Source organism: Bos mutus, chromosome 26, assembly GCF_027580195.1.
Source record: "Bos mutus isolate GX-2022 chromosome 26, NWIPB_WYAK_1.1, whole genome shotgun sequence".
In the NCBI taxonomy this organism is placed as follows: domain Eukaryota; kingdom Metazoa; phylum Chordata; class Mammalia; order Artiodactyla; family Bovidae; genus Bos; species Bos mutus.
In genome coordinates this window covers 14,937,303-14,962,883 of record NC_091642.1, presented here as the reverse complement: position 1 = coordinate 14,962,883, position 25,581 = coordinate 14,937,303, and the positions used below count along the sequence as shown (strand labels likewise).

Here is a 25,581-nt window from a genome sequence, read left to right as displayed (position 1 = left end):
GCAGGATCTGTTGCCCATCAGCCGGGCCCCCAGGTTGAAGAGGCCAGGTCTGCCCTGAGCTTACACGGGTCAGTGGGTGATTGACGCAGGTGTGTGCCAAGATTCTGGTCCAAGGGATTAAAGTGCCCCCTCCCCCAGCTTCACTTTCTCACAGGATCTCATCAGACATCCTCAGTAAAAAGGCAGCCGAGGGTTAAGGTGCCTGATGAAAGAAGCCATGGGTTACCCACGGCAAGTGCTGCCAGGAACAGGGAAACCTCTGAACCTTTCTCCCCAGGATCCCAGAAGAAAAACTCCAGAGTGACAGCAGGAGGAGCCCTGTCTACCGCGCAGTGCTCGTGGCCTGGTTCTTCCATCCTCATAAAGCCAAGACCCTTCTAGACCAGGAGCTCACAGGCCCGGCTCCCACCACGTGGACTGAGGAAGAAGGAAAGATGAACAACAACAGCGAGCCCGGGATACACAAGCCTCTCCTGCAAAGCTCAGGATAGGAGGAGGCTGCGGAGGGCAGAGCAGAGGGCGCCCAGGACTCAGTGTCAAGGAGGAAAGGCACGTTCCTGTCTCTCGGTACTGTCAGCCAGCCAGGCGGTGCCTACATGGCTGGTGAGAATAGCTGGGTCCAGGGCCTGTCTGGGGCAATGGGGACTGCAGGGGACAAAGGAACAGAGAAGACAGACACCTTCATTCCTCTCCAGGCCTTCCCAGAAATTCTGAACAGGCTAACTTACATGTGAAACATCCATGGAAAATCACATCAAGTCCAGAGGAGTGAGGGGTCTTGAGTAGAATGATACAATTCAAGGGCGTCCGAGGGTCCCTTGGTGTTTGACTGAGACCACCTCCCACCGGGATGCTCCCACATCCTGAAGATGTGAAAGACTAGCAGACTGATCTGAATCTGCCCCCAAAGAGCCGGGGCTGCACCCCTCGGGGGACCATTCATCTGTCCCTCCCCAGCTGGACTGGGCTCAGCTCCACAGCAAAAGCTTTGACCCATTTCCGTGAGGAGTTCCCCACAATACCTGGGTAAAGATGCAGATGGAAGTGGAGGTGAAGAGGACCCCAAACCAGAGGGGAGGAAAAGGCAAGGTCGGGGGTGGGGGGTGGCCCGGCAGTCTCTGGGAGGCCCAGGACCAAGTAACCACACTCCTCTGCTTGAACCAGCCCCCATCCCCGCTCCCCAGCAAGACCGAGGCGCCATGTCCCCACCAGCCAATGCTCAGGGAGGCCACAGGCAGAGCGGAGAGAGAAGCCAGAGAAGACAGCTGTCTCTACACAGATTCCATCTCCCCAGGAGGCTTCTCGGAGCTGCCGGGAGACTCTGAGTAAAGGAGGAAATGCAGATATCTCCGCCAGCCTCTTGCAAACCCAGATGTCTTTCTCTCTGAGCAGAAGGATGCCGTGCCCTGAAATGCAAGCTTAGTTTGTCTATAAAACCACTCCCTGTCCTCAGCAGAAGCCCCCTGGCCTAGGGGCTACAAGAGACCCCAGGGGTCTTTGCCTGGGATCAGTTCAGGGTCAGCCAGGACGGAAGAGCTCACTCTCCGCTTCCAGTAACCCTACCCCTGGAGCTGGTATCCCAAGGCCACGGTTCTGTTCAGTGTGAGCTCTCCCTCTGCACAGCCCCCGGCCCAGCACGTGGCATGTTCTGCCTCCCACCGTCGATCCGTGCGGACCTGTCTAACTTCTCCTGCAAGAAGGGGTGTTTTCCAAGGGCAGCTGTCAGGTCTTCTGGCCCTAAAGCTCACAGTAGGTGCTGAGAGGGCAGCTGCCAGATGAATGAATCGCCCATCCCTCCAGCTAGGCTTTCTGCGATCCTCGGGCCCCTCTCAAGAGAGCTTTGCAGGCATGACCTGAGGATTCTACAGTCAGAAAGCCTCTGAACCAAGAGCAGTCTCCTCCATCTGACTCTCCGCATCTGGGCCAGCAACAGCTCAGTCGTAGTATTAGTTTTTAGAGCTCAGTTTCCTGGTCACAAGCTCCACTGGGAGGGGCGGCGGGGTGAGAAAACCACACTCCAGGGAGGCCAAGGACGAGGGCAGTTACCACCCCGACTTCTCTGCTCCTTGGCCCTGCAGTCAGCCAGGAAAATCTGCCAAGGGGCTGTGTCCACAGCTGCGTAAAAGGCCCAGCCTAGTTGAGTGCTTGGCTGGCCTGGCATCGATCGACCTGCAAAGAGCTACAGCCACAGGGCTTCTGAGTGCCGGGTTGGGTTTCTTTCTTGATGTGATTATCTTTCACTGCTTGTTCAGAAAGGGAGGCAAATGCAAGCTCTGTGTTAGATGAGATCATCATGGGTATGGCAATATAATTTATTTAACAGGTTTCTGGAACCTATGAGAGTTACACATTTTAAGCAAAATTCATCTAGAAATACACTACACTACTTCCTATGCATGATTCATGCAGGACACAGTGGAACTGTCTCCTATTCTAGCTCTTTTCTGAGGGCCTCAGAAGAGGCATCAGCTGTTCTTTCTGTTGCCATCTTTCCAGTGAATGCTCTTAAAGGGTCTAAAGCTGCCCCAAGAAGGTGGATCATAAAAGATGGAGCTTTAACCCACTTCTTCAGCAATCACTTGACACAAGAGGGGTTTGGGGGGATTCACAGATGAAGCTGCCCCCATGTCAAGTGCTGGGCAGCCCTCACTGGCTGTGAATCACAGACCTTCAAGTTCAAGCCCCAGGCCCACCCCCCTTGCAGGCCTGCTTCTCCCCAGGATTGCTTCTGTCTCTCTCTTCATCCAGGCCTCTTCCTCCTCCACCAGGCTGATGGGAGGTTGACATTCAGCCACGTGACAATGCCATGAACTTGCACCCAGGAGCCTGGAAGGAGGGGCTCCATTTGCCACATGCAAGCAGGGTGGGCTGACCAGTTTCCCAGCTGCCTTGATGGAAAACCATCCTGCTCTCCCTGCCTGCTCATCTGCATGAAGCCAGGCCGGTGGGCCGTGCTTCTGGTGGAAGGGCTGCTGGGAAGGCTCAGGTCTCAGAAGCTGGGTGGGCCAGGAACTATCCTTTTTGCTCAGGTTTTGTATGTGTCAGATTTCTTCAGAGAAACAGAATCAGTAGAATGTTTGTATATGTAGAAAGGGGATTATTATAAGGAGTTGGCTCACATGATTGTGGAGACTGACAAATCCTAAGACTTCAGTCGGCAAGCTGGAGGCTCCGGAGGGCAGACAGTATAATTCCCTTGCCAGCAGGCTCAAGACCAAGCAAGAGTCCAGTTAGAGGCCAAAAGCAGGGGAAACAATGTCCCACTTTGAAGGCAGGCAGGCAGGAGGAATACCCTCTTACTCTATCTAGGAAGGTTCAGCCTTTTGTTCAAAATCAGGCCTTCAACTGATTGGATGAGACCCACCCACCTTAGAGAGGGCAATCTGGTCTATTTAGTCAATCAATGTAAAATGTTAATCTCATCCAGAAACACCCTCATGGCAATACTTGGGATGATATTTGACCAAATATTTGGATACCCTGAAGCCCAGTCAAGCTGACACATAAGAAGATTAACAGCCACCATTCTCACTCTGTATAATAAATGGGAGGTGAGGAAGGAAGAGTTGGAGAAATGCTAACTTGGGAGAGTAGCAGACTCCATTCACTTTGTCCTGAAGACTCTTCCAGAAGATATGCTAAAGAGGGTGCCCCTAACATGTTACAGACCCTTTCCCAGAAGTACAAATGGCTTCAGTGAGCCACTTGGATGTGAGCAATTTGAGAGCAGGGCCCCTGAGCACCTACTGCATCCTGGAAAAGCAGGCTGCTAGCACAGGCTTGTTTAATGAATAAATGAAACAGTGAACAAAGAATGAATGAACAATTGGTCCCTGCCATCTTCAAATCCATCCAGTGACTGTAAACTGAACACAAGTATCAAAAAGAGCCCCAAATTAAGCTGCACACACAGTGGCCAGGACAAACGTTACCCGGTAAGGAGAGGACAGATCCACTGGCAGGGCATCTCCTGGCCTCAGGAAGCAAATCCTCCCATCCCTTCCATCCATGCTTGTCACCTGGGCCCTGCCCAGGAACTGCTGGCCCTCCTACTGCCCGAGGTGCCAAAGCCCAGAGGACACCCCATCCACCCCAGCCTGGCTTCCCCCTTAGCCTCCTCAGTGTAAGGGGTCTTTCCCTACACTCCCCAGCTACCCACCCAGAGAGGCATCCCTTAAAGAGCTGGCCCAGGACTCCACAGCCCTGATCAATCTACCAGTCTCTGCACCTCTTACTTTTTCAGGCTAAAAATAAGAACTGTCCCATTTCCAGGTCACATGTTTGTTGCTGAAGTCTTCCTGAGGGCTGGAAAATGAAAAAAGTCCAAACGATGAATCTTGAGGATCCTTCCTGGGAAAACTCAGGCCCCTGGACAGTGTGTCTCAGCAGACACCTGGGTCCCCGGGTCCTGTCTCTGGATCCTTGGACTCTGCCTGAGGGCTGACACCTAGGAAGAGCTCCCTGATGCCCAGGGCTCCCGTGGGCAGTGAAACTGCACTTGGATCTCTTCCTTTTTAAAGAAGTTGTCTGTTTCTGGAACTTCTACCCGCTTTCCTTGTCCCTATAAAAACAAATCTATTTTTGGCAGATGCATAGACTGAACCAGATTCTCACGCTGAACAGAGGAAAGGGAGAGCAGAGGAGACAGGCTGGGGCAGTGGAGGGAAGGAGCGGATCAGGGGTAGGGTAAGGAGGGGACACTGTCCTTCCCTGAACTGGAGTAAAGCCCCAGGCATGGAGGACAATTTAAGGTACGCCCAGGCCCATCTGACTGGTGCTCAGTGTGTGTGTGTGTTAGTCGCTGAGTCGTGTCCGACTCTTTCAGACCCCATGGACTATAGCCTACTAGGCTCCTCTGTCTATGGGATTTTCCAGGCAAGAATACTAGAGTGGGTTGCCATTTCCTTCTCCAGGAGATCTTCCTGACCCAGGATTTGAACCCAGGTCTCCCACATTGTAGGCAGATGCTTTACTGTCTGAGCCATCAGGGAAGTCCATGTGATTTTCCAGGCAAGAATACTGGAGTAGGTTGCCATTTCCTTCTCCAGGGTTAGTGCTCAGGGTGGATTCAGTTGAGGTTTTTGAAAGGAAAGGTCCATCCTTTCCTTTGAGTCTGTGGCCACACACTCAGCATTAGAGGTGCATCTCCTGGGAAGGGCAGCTAACTCCAGGAGGCATGGCAGAGGACATGGGTGATGTTCCCCAGCCTGCTCAGGTGGAAGGTTCTGGAAGCTGACTCCCAGGGTAAGCACACATTTATTAACCTAGGGGACTAAGCACAAAAGGATCCCACTCTGTCCCGGGATCATAATAGCAGGTCAGTATGGCTGGCCACTCCCACCATGAAGTCAGCCCCTCATGGGAGCCCCTCCATGGCACAAGTTGTCTGCAAGTGTGAGGGGTGGAGGCCACGAGGGTTAGGGTTAGGGTTGTGGCCCCAGTGATGCCCTCCAGCACCCATGAAGGATGGGCTGGCCGTTGGTGCTGCTGGTGTTCCTCCTGCCCAAGGTGCCAAAGCCCAGAGGACAACACACCCCCTGCCCTGGAGCCTGGCATCCCCCTTGACCTCCTTACTGTAAGGGGCTCCTCCCTACACTCCCCCGCTACCTACTCAGAGAGGTAGCCCTTGACCTCAGAGAGACAGGCCTTGACAACAAGACCTGGGAATGAATAAAGCCAGAAAGAAAACCAATGCCAGCCCCTCCCCTTGTCCATCAGACCCCTTATCCTTGCCAGGGAGGAAGCTGAGGAATGAGAAGGCTCCTGACCTCCTGGCTGTGGGCGACCTCTCGCTGCCTCCTGAGGAGGCCTCTGAATGCTGGGGGACAGCTGAGTGGGGTGACAGCCAGCACCATGTACATCTTGGGCCCCCACCTGCCCCCAGCCCCGCACTCACCTGGTAGGCAGCTTGTCTCATGAACTGCTTGGCCGGCTGCTTCCAGATGGCAGGCACTGTGATGACCCATCTGACATCAGAGTTCTCGAACTCTGAACCCGCCTGGTCGCTCAGCTCCTGAAGCCAGAGAAAATGCAGCAGGTCAAGTAGGCAGAACTGGTCCTCCCGCGGCTTCGCCGAAAATCCAGATTTCTTGACCACGAACTTTTGGGGCGTCTATTCTGCAGTCCCCTGAACCTAACCAGCATCAGGAACAAGAATCCGTTGTCTGAATTTTCAGCAAACAGGGAGCTAACCAGCTCCTTCATTCACTGGATGTGGCTGCGGGTAGAGGCGGGCAGATCTGAGGCCTTTGGTCACTTCCTAGTCCTGTGATGTAGGGCAAGTGACCACCTCTCAGGCCTCAGATTCCTTATCTGCACAATGGGGATAAGAGTAAGCTCATATCATTGTTGGGAGGATTGATTGTTTTCTCAGAGCTCCACTTCCTGACAGCTTCCTCTGCCACGTCAATCTTGTTAAGCTCCTTCCATACCTCATCTCCATGAACCCATTTGAGAATCCTGTCTGGAAGAGGTAGGCACAGCCCCTTCTCTACAGATGGCAAACTAAGGCCTAGATGTGTTCAGTATCTCTGTGATGACTGACCAGCTAGAAAGGAGCAGAGACAAACTCTGCACCCAGACCCGGGTCTATGTTGACGCTAAAGGCCAAGAAAGGTCTTAACAAAATTGTTACTTTTGGTCTCAGATCTGAACAGTGCCTGGCCTACAGGAATGTTTAGCAGCTGGTGGCATTTGTTATCAGAGTTGTCACTCACTCACCTTACTGCAAGCCCAGCACATCGTCGGGGGTTTCCTGGCAGGCTGGGAAGGGTATGAGCAACATGACCTAGCAAGAATGGTGCTGCCCTTGACTTTCAGTTAATGTAAAACCTATCTACACACAGAAACAGGCTCACAGACACAGAGATCAGACTCGTGGTTGACAAGGGGAAGAGGGAGAGGAGGAGGGATGGACTGGGAGTTTAAGGGTGGTAGATGCAAACTATTACATTTAGAATGGATAAACAATAAGGTCCTGCTGCACTGCACATGGGCTACGTCCAGTCTCCTGGGATAAATCATAATGGAAAAGAATATATATTTTTTAATGTACAGATGTGTATAACTTTGCTGTACAGCAGAGACTGGCATAACATTGCAAATCAACTATACTTAAAAAAAAAAATCAGTGAGACCCACCTGGATAAACAGCATGGGTAGAAACATCAGAGGTCTCAATCAGGCCCATGAAGACAAAAGACCTCTGATCAATGCTCACGCCACCTGCCCCTCCCCTCCTGCTCCCACATTCCCCAGACAAATCTGAACTCAAACCTGGTGCTGGCGTTTTAGTCACCAAGTCATGTCCGACTCTTGCGACCTCAAGGACTGTAGCCCTCCAGGATCCTCTGTCCATGGGATTTCTCAAGCAAGAATACTGGAGTGGGTTGCCATTTCCTTCTCCAGGGGATCTTCCTGACCCAGGGATTGAACCCATGTCTCCAGCTTGGCTGGCAGATTCTTCACCACTGAGCTACCTCAGAAATATATACATACATATATACGTATATATATATATCTACATATGTAGATAGATATATGTAGATAGATACATACATATGTATGTAGATATATATATACTTCAAATTCTTTTCCATTATAGGTTATTATAAGATGCTGAATAAAATTCCCTGTGTTATACATAGGTCCTGTTTTCTTCCATTTTATACATAGTAGTGTCTGTTAAGGGCTTCCTTGGTGGCTCAGCTGGTAAAGAATCCGCCTGCAATGCAGGATACCCTAGTTTGATTCCTGGGACAGGAAGATACCCTGGAAAAGGGTTAGGTTACCCACTCCAGTATTCTTGGGCATTCCTGGTGTCTCAGATAGTAAAGAATCTCCCTGCAATATGGGAGACTTGAGTTTGATCCCTGGATTGGGAAGATCCCCTGGAGGAGGGCATGGCAACCCACTCTGGTATTTTTGCCTGGAGAATCCCCATGGACAGAGGGGCCTGGCGGGCTACAGTCCACAGGGTTGCAAAGAGTCAGACATGACTGAGCGACTAAGCATAGCACAGCACAGTGTCTGTTAATCCCAAACTCCTAATTTATCCCTCCCCAACCCTTTCCCCTTTGGTAACCATAAGTATGTTTTCTATGTCTGTGGATCTACTTCTGTTTTATAGAGAAGTTCATTTGCATCATTTTTTAGATTCTACACATATGTGATATATGATATTTGTCTTTGATTTACTTCACTAATACAACAATCTCTAGGTCCGTCCATGTTGCTGCAAATGACATTATTTCATTCTTTTTAATGGCTGAGTAATATTCCATTTTTATTTGTACCACATCTTCTTTACCCATTCATCTAGTCAATGGACATTTAGGTTACTTCCATGTCTTTGTTACTGTATAATAAATAATGCTCCTATGAACCTTGGGGTGCATGTATCTTTTTAAATTTGCATGTATACTTTCATCTTTTCTGGATATATGTCCAGTAGGATTGCTAGTAAAACAGTCATTTTCTGTTTGTGTCTTTTTTTTGTGTTTATTTTTTTGATGTTTTATTTCCTTGAGGGCTTCCCTGGTGGTTCAGCTGGTAAAGAATCCACCTGCAGTGTAGGAGACCTGGGTTTGATCCCTGAGTTGGGAAGATTCCCTAGAGAAGGGGATGGCTGCCCACTCCAGTATTCTGGCCTGGAGAATTCCATGGACTGTATAGTCCATGGGGTCGCAAAGAGTCAGACATGACAGTGACTTTCACTTTCTGACAGGAGGTCAAGATGGCAATCTCGGACTGCAAGGAGATCAAACCAGTCAATCCTAAAGGAAATCGGTCCTGAATATTCATTGGAAGGACTGATGCTGAAGCTCCAATACTTTGGCCACCTGATGTGAAGAACTGACTCCTTGGAAAGGACACTGATTCTGGGAAAGATTGAAGGTAGGAGAAGGGGATGACAGAGGATGATACAGTTGGATGGCATCACCAACTCGATGGACATGAGTTTGAGTAAGCTCCAGGAGTTGGTGATGGACAGGGAAGCCTGGCTTGCTGCAGTCCATGGGGTCGCAAAGAGTCGGACACGACTGACGACTGAATTGAACTGAACTGATTTCTCTGTAGGTCTGCGCTGGGCTGTAAAAGTAGGCGAGACTGTAATGGGTTGAGAGGGATGCTAAAGGTACCGCCTATATTAACCGTCCAGCCTATTTTAAACTCTTTAAACAGGAAAAGGCTCAAAGATGAATGACAGGCTTTCCTAGCCATATGGAAAGTTGTCTGGTTGGGCTGTTTGCTCACCAGAGGGTGGAGACCAGCTTGGAAGGGAAGGAAGCTGGCACTGACTGAACATTTCCTGTCATGGCACTTTCACCAACTGTCCCTCGTGAACAACAAGACCGCTCCAGGGATGTGATTTCTGAGAAATCTACTTGAGCTTATTCAGGTCCAACATGCAGCAGTCCATTGCTCTGAATCCACCTGCCCCTTGAACACCTGCCAGCCTCTTGTGAAGGACCCAGTTCCTATACATCTCCTCAGACTTTTCTTCACAATGTGTTCCCTGCTGGGAGAAAGTTCCTGAAGGCTCTGGCTGAGCCGACAGGTACACAACCACCCCCGTTCACCCATACTGTGCCTGATGACCTCTGTCCCCTCCCATCCCTCCCTCCCCTGAAAGAAGGACTGCTCAGGCCTGTCCTCACGTCATGGCCAACCTGAGACACACTCCAAAGTCACAGACTTTCTCAAGTCCTACATTTTCCCTGAGTTCCCGTGGCTCCTCGTCTTAATCTGAAGACACCCTGCCCCCACCGGCCTCCTTTCATGCCTGCATCTTCCTCTGGGCACTCAGTCAGTCCCCCTGGAATTCCTCTCTTCAGGCCCACAGAGGGCCACCTCCTCCCTGCTTTAAGGCCTTCTTGGACCCACGGCGGCTCCCTTTCACTGCAGTCATGAAATTAAAAGACGCTGGCTCCCTGAAAGAAAAGTTATGACCAACCTAGACAGCATATTAAAAAGCAGAGACATTACTTTGCCAACAAAGGTCCGTCTAGTCAAAGTTATGGTTTTTCCAGTAGTCAGGTATGCATATGAGTTGGACTATAAAGAAAGCTGAGCGCCGAAGAAATGGTGCTTTTGAAATGTGGTGTTGGAGAAGACTGAGAGTCCCTTGGACTGCAAGGAGATCCAACCAGTACATCCTAAAGGAAATCAGTCCTGAATATTCATTGGAAGGACTGATGCTGAAGCTGAAACTCCAATACTTTGGCCACCTGATGCGAAGAGCTGACTCACTGGAAAAGACCCTGATGCTGGGAAAGATTGAAGGCAGGAAGAGAAGGGGACGACAGAGGATGAGATGGTTGGATGGCATCAGTGACTCGATGGACATGAGTTTGAGTAAACTCTGGGAGTTGGAGGTGGACAGGGAGGCCTGGTGTGCTGCAGTCCATGGGATCTCAAAGAGTTGCACATGACTGAGCGACTGAACTGAACTGGACCCATGGCAGCTCCCTTTCCATGGGTCCCCACTGGCCTCCCTGCTCCTGCCTCTGACTGATCGCCACCTGCTTCCCAGTGAACCCACCTCTGTCTCTCTCCCACTCCCTTCCCTAGAGTCCTCTCCCCACCCCCTTTGATGAAGGAAACACTCCCTCCCTCCATCACATCCCGTTTATCTTCTTGGTTTCCACGTTCCTCAGATGAGCCCGCAGGTGGCGTGTCAGCCTCTCCCTCAGCCCTCAGGCCTGCGTCAGGGTCTGAGAGAGCTGCCAACAGGTCACTCTTCTTCCCCTGCAGGCCCTGAGGACCACGGCGGTCTCCCCTCCTCTAACACTGCCCTCGAGGCCACTCACTGCCCTGAGAGAAGTCCCGTGAGGGCTCCCCACGGCCCAGGAAGAATTCCTTCTACTGGCATTCGAGACTCTGCACCATCTCATCCCCCGCTCACTGGTCCCGCTCTCTCTGCAGCTTTGCCCTTCGCCTGCTCCAAACCGCCTGCTCCCCGCAGCGGTTGGCCATGTTTTCTTTCCCCTGAGCTGTTCCTGGGCCGTTCCACCAGGTGAAACACCTGCCCTGCCAGCTGCTGCGTGTCAGAAGCCCCCAAGCCCTCTCCACCGGGGGGATTCCCTGCTACTGTTGTTGGGTAGAATCTCTGCCTTCACTGAATTCCCGACACCCATCAATTGACTGCATACCCCATTGCAGTTTGTTTCCACACAACCAGAACTCAGAGAGGACCTGGCCCACACGAAGTACTCAAAACAAAAGGTACTTGAATGGATGAAAGCAGTATTAGGTTCTCACTTCTTTGGCTCCTGCTAGCCCTATTTCTGCGGAGAACGCAGTGGCACCCCACTCCAGTACTCTTGCCTGGAGAATCCCATGGGTGGAGGAGCCTGGTAGGCTGCAGTCCATGGGGTCTCGAAGAGTTGGACACGACTGAGCGACTTCACTTTCACTTTCCACTTTCATGCATTGGAGAAAGAAATGGCAACCCACTCCAGTGTTCTCGCCTGGAGAATCCCAGGGACGGGGGAGCCTGGTGGGCTGCCGTCTATGGGGTCACACAGAGTCGGACACGACTGAAGCAGCAGCAGCAGCCCTATTTCTGAACTTCCCAAGTGGCGCTAGTGGTAAATAACCTGCCAATGCAGGACACTTAAGAGATGCAGGTTTGATCCCTGGGTTTGGAAGATCCCCTGGAGAAGGGCATGGAAATCCACTCCAGCATTTTTGCCTGAAGAATCCCATGGACAGAGGAGCCTGGCTGGCTACGGTCCATAAGGTTGGGGACACAACTGAAGCGACTTAGCATGCACGTACGCAGTCCTATTTCTAGAATTCTATTCTATTTCAAGAATTCACTAAATTTCTTCTGTTTGTTTTGTTATTTTAGTCACTAGGTCGTGTCTGACTCTTTTGCCACCACATGCTCCTCTGTCCATGGGATTCTTCATGAAAGAATACTGGAGTGGGTTGCCATTTCCTTCTCCAGGGGATCTTCCCGACTGAGGTATCAAACTCACATCTCGTACTTTAGCTGGTGGATTCTTTGTCACTGAACCACCCTGGAAGCCCCACATTTCTTCTATTGATCCCATAATACCAAATGCTTCTGAGGTTCCCAGTTCTTTCGAGACAGAGCTCAGTACAAGGCTCTTTAATGCCCTGATCTACACCCACTCGTCACCATGCCCATGGGAGGGGACTCTGAGCAGACTGCTATATTCCCCTGGGAAACTAGCCGTTTTCTTCATTCTGAGCCATCATTGAACAAACCTTTGTGAAAGGCCAACCAAAGGGGGCTTATTCACCGGGTCAGCTTCTTCCATGGGGTCTGGGGTGCAAGCCATGGAGAGAGACAGCAGCAACTATTTGCCAAGTGTTTACTCCTTCCTGAGCCCCATGGGAGGGGCTCATTTAACATTCAACCTTTCACTTATTATCAAACGACCCCCAGGGAAGGTGCCTGCCTCCTTCTTCACGTTAGGTATGTGGGTATCAGAGAAGCTGAGCACCTTGCCCAGGATCACACAGTTGCGACGTGGGTCCCCTATCTTTCTTTCTTTTGTTTGTTTTACTGAGATATAATTCACATGCCATAAAACTCACCTTTAAAGTGTACAGCTCAGTGGGTGTGAGTATATTCACAAGGTGGTGTGACCTTCCCACTGTCTAACTTCATCATCCCCCAAAGAAACCCATACCCCCGGCAGTCACTCCTCACTCCCACACCCCCCCGCCTCTGGCAATCACTCATCTACTTTCTGTCCCCATGGATTTGCCTCTTTGGGACATCTCCTACAAATGGAATCCTACGCTAAGTGGCCTTTTGTATCTGGCTTCTTTCACTTCGCATCATGTCGTCGAGGTTCATCTGTGTCACGGCATACGTCAGTACTTCATTCCTCTTTAAGGCTGAGTAATATTCCAGTGTGTGGGTGGATCCCATTTAGTTACCCTTTCATCCACAGATGGACATGTTGGTTGTTTCTGCCTTTTTGGTTATTATGAACAGTGCTGCTATGAACATTCATGCACAGGTTTTTATGTGAATATATGTTTTCTTTTCTCTGGTACACACCTAGGGTTGGAACCTCCAGCTCACTCTGTGTTTAACCTTTTTTTTAGTTAGTTATTTTTTGGCTGTGCGGGGTCTTTGTTGCTGCACGGTTTTCTTGCTCCTGGCAGTGAGCAGGGGCTACTCTCGTGGTGTGTGGGCTTCTCACTGCGGTGGCCTCTTCTGTTGTGGATCACAGACTCTAGGATGCGTGGGCTTCGTAGTTTCAGCTCTCAGGCTCTAGCGCACAGGCTCAATAGCTGTGACACACGGGTTTTAGTTGCTCTGCGGCATGTGGAATCTTCCCGGACCAGGGATCGAACTCCCGTCTCCTGCACTGGCAGGCAGATTCTTTACCACTGAGCCACTAGGGAAGCCCCTGTGTTTAACCTTTTGAGGAACTGCCAGGCTGTTCTCCCCAGCAGTTGCCCCATGCTCCCTCCCCACCAGCAGCGCACATGGCTGCATCCTGCTTTCTGAATACGAAGCCCACATTCTGTGCCCCTCCACAGTACAGGCTCTGGTATGTGCCTACCTTCAGTGCTTGCTCCTTAAAGTACTGCAGGGCGTAAGCAAAGATTTCAAGGGCTTTGACTTTCTTGCCGTTTGCTGCTGTCAGGTCTGTATCCATGGTGAGGTCCTGGAGGGGAGAATGAAGTGAGATAGGAAGAAGAAAGCCTCCCTTCTGGCTTTAGGCACTGCCACTCGGAGACCCAGGAATCCCAGTGAACCATGTTTGTGTTTCCTGCAGACTAGGATGGCATGCCCCCAGGACAGGGCTGGCAGCATCGCCCCCTTACTGTGTAGAAGGCCCTGGCTGCCCCCCCCCCAGTCCCATCTCCACTGCTGCCCTCCCTCCCTCTTTTCTTCCCTCTTCTGGACCCTCTGGGAGCAGAGGTCTTGGGGCAGCAACAGAGCTGGGGAAGAAAGAAAAGGCAGCAGCCACCACTCCCGATGCAATTTACATACTATTTCCACACATGGACACACACGGTCACCCTTGGGAACCCTCCTAATCGAGGCCTAGATAATCATGCCAACTCGCTGATGTGCATGGCACTAAACAGGCATGAAGCTTTCACTACCCGATGAGCTGCCAACCAAGTCACAAAAATAGAAGGGCTCCTATTTTAAGGCTTGTGCTGTCTAATCCACTGAGAGCCCAGCATCACTGCCTTCCTCTCCTGCCAGAAGCCACAGCAGCTGCTGCGTGTGATCCTCGGGTGGAAGATGCTCCGTGAGATGCCAGATGGACTGAGGTCATTAAAAAATGATGAAAATAGCCCCCAGGGGGTGGGAATGGGCAGAGCAAATATCAGGAGGAAGCCCCTAAGTCTCCTGGAACCAGCAGACTTATCACCACTGGGGGAAAAAAATCAGTGTGGCCTCTGGATTGATCCAGGTTGGGTAATTAGCCTTTGCCTTTGGAGCGTGAAGGAGTATCAAGTGCTAAACTGGCCTTGTGGGACCTGCCCGTCATCTCAATCCATCTGCACAAGCTCACTACTCCAACACCTGGGGTTAAGCAAAGACACCCCAGCTTTGGGGTGGTGGCTCCCAGGCCACTTCCAGCCACCAGGAAGACAAGGGCTTGGAATTTAAAAATTCAAACTGAAGAAATTCTGGGCTTCCACTTGCAGGAGACTGCTATAAGGCACCGAATCCCATCAGGTGAAACAGGAAGGACGCTTTTCGAGCAGATGTTGGTCTGCTTGAGAGAGAGACCACCACGTGCACGAGCACAGAGCCCTGGGTGCTGGCTGCAAGATCTCCCCAGTAACATCTGTTTTGTCATCTGCAAACCCTTAACAGGAGACAGATAAAAGCGATACTAATAGAAGGTAGCAATTGACTTTAACTTGCTAAGGGCTGGCATGGTTATAAGGGCTTTGTGTATTTTGATTCCTTTAATCCTTACAACTGGAGAAGGCAATGGCACCCCACTCCAGTACTCTTGCCTGGAAAATCCCATGGATGGAGGAGCCTGGTAGGCTGCAGTCCATGGGGTCGCTAAGAGTCGGACACGACTGAGAGACTTCACTTTCACTTTTCACTTTCATGCATTGGAGAAGGAAATGGCAACCCACTCCAGTGTTCTTGCCTGGAGAATCCCAGGGGCGGGGGAGCCTGGTAGGCTGCCGTCTCTGGGATCACACAGAATCGGACATGACTGAAGTGACTTAGCATAGCATAGCATAGCATAGCAATCCTTACAACATCCCGATAAGAAAAGCACAAGTAAAGTCTCCATTTCACAGATAAGGTAAAGCAAGGCAGGAGAGGCTCAGTGACTTGGATCAAGTATCGCAAAGGTGGCAGAGGTGGGATTTAAACCCAGACCATCTGGCTTCAGGGTCTGTGGTCCGAAACACTATCGGTATCCTGCATCTCTAACTGTGCATGTTAAGGAAAATTTAAGGGATAAACTGCTTAAACTGAAAAAATTGTATCCTATGGACCAACATTTTGATGAAGCTCAGGGGAGGGTCCTAATCGACTTGGCCATCTCACTGAACCCTGGAAAGTAGGGAGCAAAACTGCCTCAGGCACTGAACCTCCAATTATTGGGGGGAGGGTTGATTTCCTGAGCCACTCCTTCCCCACACAGAGGGTTAAATGAGCTAGCTGTTTTGTTACTTCCAAACTGGTTCACTAATAGCCACTACCCTGAGCTCCCAAAAGGCCTCCCAGCCCCCAAGTCCTTCCTTCAGGACCCCTTGATTTCCCATAATCCAGCAACTGAAACGGGATCTCCCAGAACAGCAGGGCCCCCCCAGCCCCCTGTGCCTGTGCTCCATCCAGCCAGTGTCTCTCTGACGGGTCGATTTCCAAAGCAAACAAGTTGCTAAATATTCTGAATATCTCCTTGTCCATGTGTGCATCCGAAAATGTACCATGTGGTCCAAAGTGTGGTGTGCTCCAGGCTATTTCTAAAATCAGGTGAGTGGACATTCATTTCTGCTCGGGAGAAACCTGAGGGCCCCCAGGGGTCGGGGAGGGCTGGAGGAACCTCGGCTCTCGGGCACTTGGGGCCCGGGAGAGGCTGGCTCACCCCAGTTGTGTGCAGCTTCATCTTGAACTTCTCCAGGTACAGCCACTGCTTGGCCTCGTTGGGGTCCAGGTCATGGTAAAAGTCCCTGGCGGCATACCCGAAACTGTGGAACTTCCTCTCTGGCGTCAACAGGATGGTGGTCGGAGTCTTCTGGTTGGACACCCCAGGGTCGCCTCCTTCCCATCGCCTGCCGCCAAGGAAAGGCAGAGGTTATGGGCCTTCTTGCACGGATGTAAGCACCTACTGTGTACAAGGCTGGTACAGATGTGGGTGCTCACAGTGGCTGCTACAGGTGCCCTCATTTTAGCTGGTTGAGTGGTGCCCAGAGACACAATTTGAGTTAATAAGTAAAATGAAAGGGACAAGGGCCAGGTTCTTGCTCAGTAACAAAGTCTATTTTATCCTTTCACTCAAAGTTTACTGAGCAGCTACTTTGTGCCAGTTGCTGGTGACACAGAGATAAAACATTTATATTTCTGCCTTCAAATAACTCGCAACATAGTAGGTAACTGTGTCTGTGTGTGTTTGGTGTGCATTTTGGCTTTTTAATCTGCAAACACTCAATAGCAGATGGATCCTCTTTGAAACAGGCAGGGGAGAAACACACACATAAATACCTGCCTCATCAGATGGAGAGGAAGGGTCTGGGAAGACAGCCCAGAGAGGTCAAAGGAGGCAGAGAGATGGGGGCCTTGGAAAGAATGCAGGGTTCAGGGGAGACTTGAAGGATGGACAGACAGCCAGATGTTGAAAGAGGGTCAGACTGCAGGCTGCTCAGAGAGGGGCAAGCACAGGGCAGGTATGGGGAATGCCAGGTGACTGTGTGGGTTGGAGAAAGCATGTAAATGAGGAGAGTGATTGTGCTCGGGTGGGGAAAACGAGACTGGAAAGGCGGTGAGGACCCTGAAGAGTGAGAGATTTAATCAGTGAGTAATAGGGAGCCACTAAAGGTTTTAGAGCAGGGGCAGACAGAATCAGAGCTGTTGTTGACCCAAAGCAAACTGGACTAAAGGAAGGGAGCCTGGAAGCCAGGAGGCTGAGAACAAAGCTCAGGTCTCAAGGTGAGGGAGCTCGTACAAGGATAGAGAGCCCCGGGAAGAGAGAGAGGGGATAATGGGGAGGAACCATCCAGAAGGAGAACCAAGCCAAATGGCCTCACTGGTGAGCAGGTGCCAGGGCACCCCACAGGTTTCAAGCTGGGGAGTCTGGAGGAGAGAGTGCCCCTCACAAATGCCAGCAGTCCCGGCCAAGAAGTAGGCAGGAGGAAACATGGAGAGCTTTATTTGAAAGTGCTGGAATTGAACTCCCAGGTGGGGCTTGAAGGTGCAAGCCAGGAAGAGATCCAGGCAAGAAACAGACCCGGGCACCCCCATCCTGGGTGACAGTCACAGTGGCAGGTGGATGAGAGTGCTGATCGGAACGGCTCTCATCAGAACAGCTCTGGTGGAGGGAAGTGACCATACCCTGCATGTCTGTGTGCTGAAGAGGAGCCAGAAGCCAGGAGGGGTGAGTACAGACTGTAGGATGCAATGGGATTAGATCCTGGAACTGATGGGAAGTGTGATGGAGCAAGCAGTGGGTAGGTGAGCCCCAGAAAAGCTTCCATCCTCCTCGCAGACAGAAAGAAGGAGAAAAGTAAAGAGAGTGGAGAAGACAGGTGACTGGATGCTTCTCCCTTCTTTGGGGCCACAGCAGCGAAGCCCTGGCTGCCAGAAAGACAGGATGCTGTCTCCTCTACCAGGTCCTGGCTCAGCAGGTGGCTCCAGTCCTGCCACACGACCCCTACGAGCAGCCTCTGGGGGAGACACAGTGCACTAGGGGAGGAGCATCTTCCTCCCCAGCCGCTCTCCTGGCTGGGCTCACACCTGCCACCGCCATCACAGTCCAGACGGACAGCCAGCCTTTCCCTAGACCTGCCACGCAGATGGGCCGGAGTCATCCCTGGCCAGTTCCCCGGTCAAGCCCCATCCACCCAGGGAGCCAAGTCCCCATGGTGACCCCACTGAGATGCAGAGATGATCACCATCCCAGGCCGACACTGGTGCCTGGACCAGGGATGCGTTCCACACACAGCCTTTCAGAAATAGGTTTTCCAGGACTATGAACACTGACATTTCCAGTAGGTAATGGAATTCCAGCGTTTTGCCCTTCAAATGTTCAATTCTTCATTCCTATTTAAATATAAAAAATTAAACTTTCTCATTCATAATTCTGTCAGTCTGGATCAAGGTGATATTAATATGTTCTGACTGAAATAAAATTCAGGTAGAACCTTCCTCCAAAACCTCTACAATTACTAAGATAACACCCCTAGAGACCCTGAACTCTGTGAAGGCTTTGTAAGAATTCCTCCCCAGCAAGTTCAAAGTTATTTCTGCTCCTTTCTCTTTTGTCAATTTTCACTGTATGACTCTCCCTTTAGAGATAAATTTCTTAAAACAACAATACAGCCGATAAACGTTGATTCTAGTTTATGGGGGCTTCCCTGGTGGCTCAGATGGTAAAGAATCTGCCTGCAGTGCAGGTTTGATCCCTGGGTCGGGAAGAGCCCCTAGAGAAGGGAATGGCAACCCACTCCAGTATTCTTGTTTGATCCCTGGGTCGGGAAGATCCCCTGGAGAAGGGAATGGTAACCCACTCCAGTATTCTTGCCTGGAGAATCCCATGGACAGAGGAGCCCACGGTCCATGGGGTCGCAAAGAGTTGGACACGACTTAGTGACTAAACAACAATAAAGCACTTGATAGGAAATCTCACCACATTTGCACACACACTCTGAGAAGCAGGTACTGTGTTATCCCCATTTCACAGATAAGGAAACTGAGCTTTAGAAGGTTCACTGATTGCCTGAAAGTGAAGTGAAGTGTAGTCACTCAGTCGTGTCCCACTCTTTGCGACCCGATGGACTATAGCCTATCAGGCTCCCCTGTCCATGGGATTTCCCAGGCAAGACTACTGGAGGGGGTTGCCATTTCCTTCTCCAGAGGATCTTCCCAACCCAGTGATCGAACCCTGGTCTCCCACATTGTAGGCAGACACTTTACTGTCTGAGCCACCAGGGAAGTCCTTTGCCTGAGGTCACACAGAGAAAGACCTGGATCTCCTCCATCACAAACATCCTGTAAGTCAGTGCCTCTTGCCAAGGAGGCATGCTAGAAGTTTCCAACATACTCTCTAGGCGCTTTCCCAAACCAACTAAGTCAGAATTAAACCAATGACTTTACAGACCAGGAACCTGGAGCCCAGAGATCAGAAGCGGCTTGCCCAAAGTGGCATGGTGAGATTAGGCCAAGCAGGGCCAGAATCCAGGAAAAGACCTGCCTACTAAGTACCATTCATCTGCTCATTGGACGATTCCCTCTCCCCTCCCCCAGAGCCCACCCCAAGTCTCCACAGTGACAAGTGACTGGGGCTAGCCCCTGCCCCTCTGATGCTTACCTCATCACGTGGATGCATTCTGGCTCCTTGGTGAAGCTGTAGGCATAGCCACTGGACGTGGTCCCAAAGTCGATGGCCACCACCACGAGAAACGTCTGCTGCTCAGAGACGTTCGGGTCGGCATCATTCTGTGAGATACATCATTTTGTGAGATACACCAAGTAGGGTACAGGGCGTGGGTGGGGGCAGTCAAGGCCAGCTTTCTGGAAGGTTCCACCCTGCCCTGCTGTGCACCCACTGCAGACAGAAGGACATTCCACGTTTGGTTCAAGTCTGCCACGTGGTGAGCCCTGGGGAGAGGACAGGCCTGCCTCCTGTCCACGCGCCCCCCCCCCCGACCAACTCAGGGAGAAATGGAAGGTCCTCCTGAGTGGAGGGCCAGGCCAGGTCACTGGGGAGGTCACCTGCCTACACGTGTGCACCACATCCTTTATCAACCATGCGTGAACGTGGCAAATTACAGAAACGCTTCCATTTGAACCAGAAGCCCAGTGGTTCCCCGAGTGACGCTGTCTTCCCCCCACTGGCCTCCCCCAGGCCCTACACAGACCTCCAGACCCCGCTCAGCTGTGCCCTGTGTACCCTCCAGGTGACCCCTCCATCTGCCTGGGTGTGTGGGGCAGGGGTGTAGGGCTCAGCATACCAGGAACCTTGCCCAGTCCTGCCACAGTCAGCCATGTGACCCTTGGGGCCCAGAGCCTTTCCTCATCTGTCAAGTGAGTAGGTCAAGTCATTCCAGATTTCCCCAAAAAATTTTAAAGCAGTGTAGACTTCCTTTTTAACACCCACAGAACTTCAAATTATACCAATCAACTTGGGATCGAAGAGTATTGATTGGTTAGAGCAGGGGGTGAGAGCCCCACCTACCTGGCCTTTTGTCACACTGCGCCCCATCCCCTTATGTGACTCTGAAGCTTTTCCAGGGAACCCTCAGGGTACAAAGTTTGAAAACCACAGGACCCGGCTCTTCGGTGCCCAAGCCTCTCAGTTTCCCCAAGCCTGAGGGAGTTCCAGAACACAGGCCTTTCCATGGAAGCCAGGACAGTGCCAGGAAAACCAGGACAAGCTGGCATCCCTCCTTAGTGACGGCTCTGAAGTTCTCAGCAGTGTCTTCTTTGCAGGTCTGAGCAGCTCGTATAAAACCGCCCTTCCCTCCAGGTACTTCTCTCTGGTTGGCTATGTGTAAGTGCCTTGAACAGGTGCCCCACAATATCCATCTGGGGCAGCGTGGGAACCAATGCGCAGTCTCCAGCGCCCCCCTCCCGCCACCCCCGCCCCACTCCCGCCACCCAGGTCTACTCTCCCGGGCAAGCTGATACAGAAGCAGCTACAGCCACAGCTTTTGGTCACAGCACTTAACTGCACTAGAAAAACCACTGCTTTTCACTGATTCTCCCACCGGCCAGATGTGGCCACGTCCTCTCAAGAGGGTGCCCCGCAGTCTCTGAGCCCTGAGTCTTTAAAGAGCTGCTTCCCACTGCCCGCTCATGTTATTCACACCCAGGCCAATGGCTGCAGAAGCACCAGCCACACCACGGAAAGCCTTTTCTGACCCAGAGTAGGGAAAGCTGACTCAGAAAACAAAGGTAATCAGCACATATACTGCCCCCTCCCTACCCCCGACACACATACACACTTCTTACCACAATGTGGGAAGGGGACAGAGGTGTTATTCCTGTGTCCCCCAGGCTCCGGGCCGGAGATGAATATGCAGACGTGGGGACTGTTTCTGAAAGGAAAGACAAGTGCATCCTGAGAGGTGGTGCAGGCTGAGCTGGAGAGCTGAAATGAGGACTGCGTGGCTTTGCTCCTGCGGGAAGTGTTCTCGTCCTTGGAAAGCCAGCTAACGTGGGGCCAGGCTGAACTCCACCCAGAGCGGTAGGGTATCTGATCTGGTTGCCCCATATTTGGTATTTAAAACTTGAACAAATGAGACGCTCCTCTTCTCCCCATGACCACCAAGCCTCTCACTAAGTGCAGTCAATCTCTCAGCACTTAGCACAGAGGCTGTCCAGTCCCTAAACCTACCTTCTTTAGAGCCCATTCTTAACCCAGGCACCAGTATATGGACCAGAGAAGACTGTAGCCCCCCGAGATGATGTGCAAATTTTGTGTTCATTTTCTTAGAAGGTCATCCACAGCCTTCAGGTTTCCAAAGGGTTTTGGGACCCCACCCAAGATTAACAACCCTAATCACCAGAATAGAGGACAGGGGTTCAACTTCCAGAAAGAACTTCTTTGCTTAGTAGAGGCATCACCTCCTCCCTCCTTCCTTCATGAGGCCCTGCCAGAACACAGGGAACTCATCTCGCTTCAGCGATGCTGAAGGATTTGGACATTCAGTAAGAAAAACCACAGCAGAAAGACATATAGATTAGCTTTCCTGGGCCCACAGTCAGGGTCCCACAACAGACAGAGGTCAAAAGAGAGAAAAGCCAGGAGCGAGGCAGCCTGAACATCATTTGGTTGATTCCCCTGCTGCTCTTACAATTACTCAGGCAACTTCTGAAACCCTGCCAGAGCCCCGTGGCTCTCCCCCAGGGATGAGTTCCCAAGGAGGAGTCACCCCTGGCCCTGGTCAGTGCTGGAAGCTCCATCCCCTCTCCCTGCACACTGCCCAGGACTGGGAGCCTGCAGGGCAAGAAAACAAGGATGGTGGGCTCCCCTGTAGAGGTGATGGCCAGGCTCTTGGCATCGACAAGTCCCAGGTACCATCCAAAGAGTTCTGCAAATACTGCTCCATTCAGTATATAGACTAATTACCTGCTGGGAAAAAATGAGTAATTTGTTACAACAATATGTGGTCAAGGAAACCCAGAGTCTATGAGGTATCTGAGAAAGACCTGTCAACTTCTGCGGAGGCACCAGGAGTGGCACCATCTGCATCTGCTGCCAAATCACTTTGGTTAATCCCACGCGCTTACTGATTTCTTTTCCTGCTTGGTGAGAACTCAAACAGCATCATTACAGTGGGTGCCAAACAAGTTGAGGGAATAAAAGGAATCATGAAAGAGGGAATGCAAAGCCTCGAATCTGCACAGCCACCTCCCCACTCTGCAGGCATCTGTTCCCTCTCCTCCCGATGAGGCTCAGTTCCAACCTTTGGGACAAAGGCGCAGAAGCAAGTTAAGTACAGAGACCAAAAATCAATCTGTGGGGGAAAGGACTTAAACAGACATTTCTTCAGAGAAGATATGCTAATGGTCGATAAGCACGTGAAAGATGCTTAACTCATTAGTCATTATAGAAATGCACTCATTAGTCAATAGGGAAATCTAAACCATAATGAGATGCTGCTTCACACTCACTAGGATGGCTATATATTTTTTAAAAATAAATAGCAAATGCTGGCAAGGATGTGGAAATATTGAAACCCCTGTATATATCTTGTGGGAATGCAAAATGGTACAGCTGCTGTGATAAACAGTTTGGTAGTTTCTTAAAATGTGAGATATAGTCTTACCATAGACCCAATTCCTTTCCTAGGAATTCCACTCCTGAGTATCTACCCAAAAGAACTGAAAACAAGGATGCTTGTATGTACACGTTCACTGCAGCATTATTTACAAAAACCAAAAAGTGAAAACCACCCAAGTATACATCAACAGATAAATGGATAACAAAAATACGGTACATCCATTCAATGGATTATTATTCGGCTGTAAAAAGGAATGCAGTTCTTATAGATGATACACCATGGATGAACTAGAAAAAATTACGCTAAATGAAATAAGCTGGACACAAAAGGACAAATAGCACCTCGTATTCAGAACAGGTAAATGAAATATAGATAGCCAATACAAAAACAGAATAGGCAAATTCATAGAGACAGTAGATTAGAGGTAGTCAGGGGCTGAGGGAGCAAAGATGGATGGGGAATACAAAATTTCGATTTTGGATGATGAAAAAGTTTTAGAAAGAGTAGTAATGGTTACACAACATTGTAAATGTATTGATGCCACTGATTTGCACACCTTCAAATGGTTAAAATGGAAAATTTTATGTTATATATACTTTACCACAATAAAAAAATTATTTTAAAAAAATCAACTTGCTCATCTGAGAGAGGAAGCAGTTTCAGGTTCTACTAGCATCCTGGCTCAATGCTCTTGAAAAGAAAATGGAGACATAATCCTGGCTCCTGGACCAGCCCACAAACTTCAGCTTCCTTGCTCATCACCCAGCACAGGGTACCTCCTTCCATAAAAGCAGGGGAAGTTCAGCATCTCTACTAGTGAAAAGTCTACCCTGCCCCCACCACCCCTGGGGCAGGTGGCATCAGAGAGATGCCATCCTGTACCGGGAGCCACCCTCTCTCCACCTGCTACCTGGAAGGCCTGGGGCCATGTGTCCACATTTGCACAGAAGGTCTTGGAAGAAACCAAATGTCTAATTGCCCAGAAAATCTGGTGTTGGCAATTAGCAAACAAGCTATTATCAGCAGACAAACTATCCACCCCGCTGACTGCTTGGTTCTAATTATCCCATCACTCAGCCCTTCTCAGAGCATGGCCCACTGACTTGTAAAAGAACATGTGTTGGGCCGCACCCAGAACACATGCCTTGGGCCCCAGGAGGACTCCGGGATATGTGAGGACAAGAATCAAGGATTTTTTTGGTTCTCCCTGTACCTCCTTCTATCTCCCTCCCACCCTGCCTCTGGTTCAGTGGAAATAAATCATTTGACATGATTGCTCAGCCAGGCCTAGAGGCAATTGAACGTCACGGCTGTTCTCCATTAGAAATTAAAATGCAGCTACATTGTGTGATGATTTAAAACTGATTTGCGTGGAAAGTATGGAGGAGTAAGATCTTTATAGACATTTGCATATGAAGCATGCCCATATCTGTAGCTCTAGAGATCCCAAATCAACGATAATTCACCAGTTTATGTGCATCGATCCGCCACAGGAATATACAGAGTCTGCAGTGATGACTTTGTTCTCAAGTTAACATTTCTTTATTTAACTATTTAATATGTCAAAGGGGTGCTCGAAAATTCTTAGGGAAAAGAATATGGAAATGACTACTTTAGCCCCTGAGGGATGTGTTAAGTTTTCTGGTGTGCTAATAATCCCAACCAATCTCTTTTTTTTTTTAATGTATTTCTTTTTAATTTGAGGATAATTGCTTTACAATGTTTGTGGATTTCTGCCATATATCAACATGAATCAGCCATAGGTATATCTCCTCCCTCTTGAACCCCCCTTCCACCTCCCATCGCATCACACCTCGTTAGGTTGTCACAGAGCACTGGGTTTGAGCTCCCTGCGGCACATAGCAAATTTCCACTGGCTACCTATGCTTCAATGCCAACCAATCTTGAGAGCTTTCATTTAATAGGTGATTTAAAAGAAACACAACAGGGTCAATGGAATATTATCTGTTGTTCTATGGATAATTGGCAGATCGAAGCTAATAGTACCCACTCCAGTACTCTTGCCTGGAGAATCCCATGGATGGAGGAGCCTGGTGGGCTACAGTCCATGGGGTCGCTAAGAGTTGGACACGACTGAGCCACTTCACTCTCACTTTTCACTTTCATGCACTGGAGAAGGAAATGGCAACCCACTCCAGTGTTCTTGCCTTGAGAATCCCAGGGATGGGGGAGCCTGGTGGGCTGCTGTCTCTGGGGTCGCACAGAGTCGGACACAACTGAAGCGACACAGCAGCAGCAGCAGCAGGAGAGAGTTAATAACATGGAATATCTAATATACAAGGTCCGTGCTGTGTGTTCTGGCTACCACTTAAACCTGGGCCATTATCTACAGTAAGAAACACCAACTGTCATTAATTGTGACCCTGTTTATGCTTCTCTGTAAAGCCTATATAATAACATCTGCCCTGAGACGATCCCCACCTACATGATATTCCAGTTCAGTATACACGGAGTAACTCTGGCATTTCAAGAGCAGAAGAGAAAGGCAATGCTGAAAGCCTGAAAAGAATAGAGAGTTTTAGAGCGCAGGCTTGGAAGAGAGAAAGGAAACTGATGAAAAGAAAACTGATGCCCATCTGCAAAGGTAGGGATAGGGGCTGGTAAAACAGATTAAAGAAAAAATGCTTTACCAGA

General features: G+C 50.3%; 1 protein-coding gene across 1 annotated transcript in view; it reads right to left on the bottom strand.

Moving 5' to 3' along the window:
* Positions 1-25,581, bottom strand: part of HSPA12A (heat shock protein family A (Hsp70) member 12A) — a 77,888-nt gene that overhangs the window by 13,457 nt on the left and 38,850 nt on the right. Inside the window, exons 2-6 of the mRNA XM_070363234.1 lie at positions 21,152-21,237; positions 19,509-19,636; positions 16,071-16,257; positions 13,554-13,658; positions 5,897-6,013 (exon numbers count right to left, since the gene is read on the bottom strand). Coding sequence (XP_070219335.1) covers positions 5,897-6,013; positions 13,554-13,658; positions 16,071-16,257; positions 19,509-19,636; positions 21,152-21,237 — 623 coding nt within the window. The remainder of the gene's footprint in view (positions 1-5,896; positions 6,014-13,553; positions 13,659-16,070; positions 16,258-19,508; positions 19,637-21,151; positions 21,238-25,581) is intronic.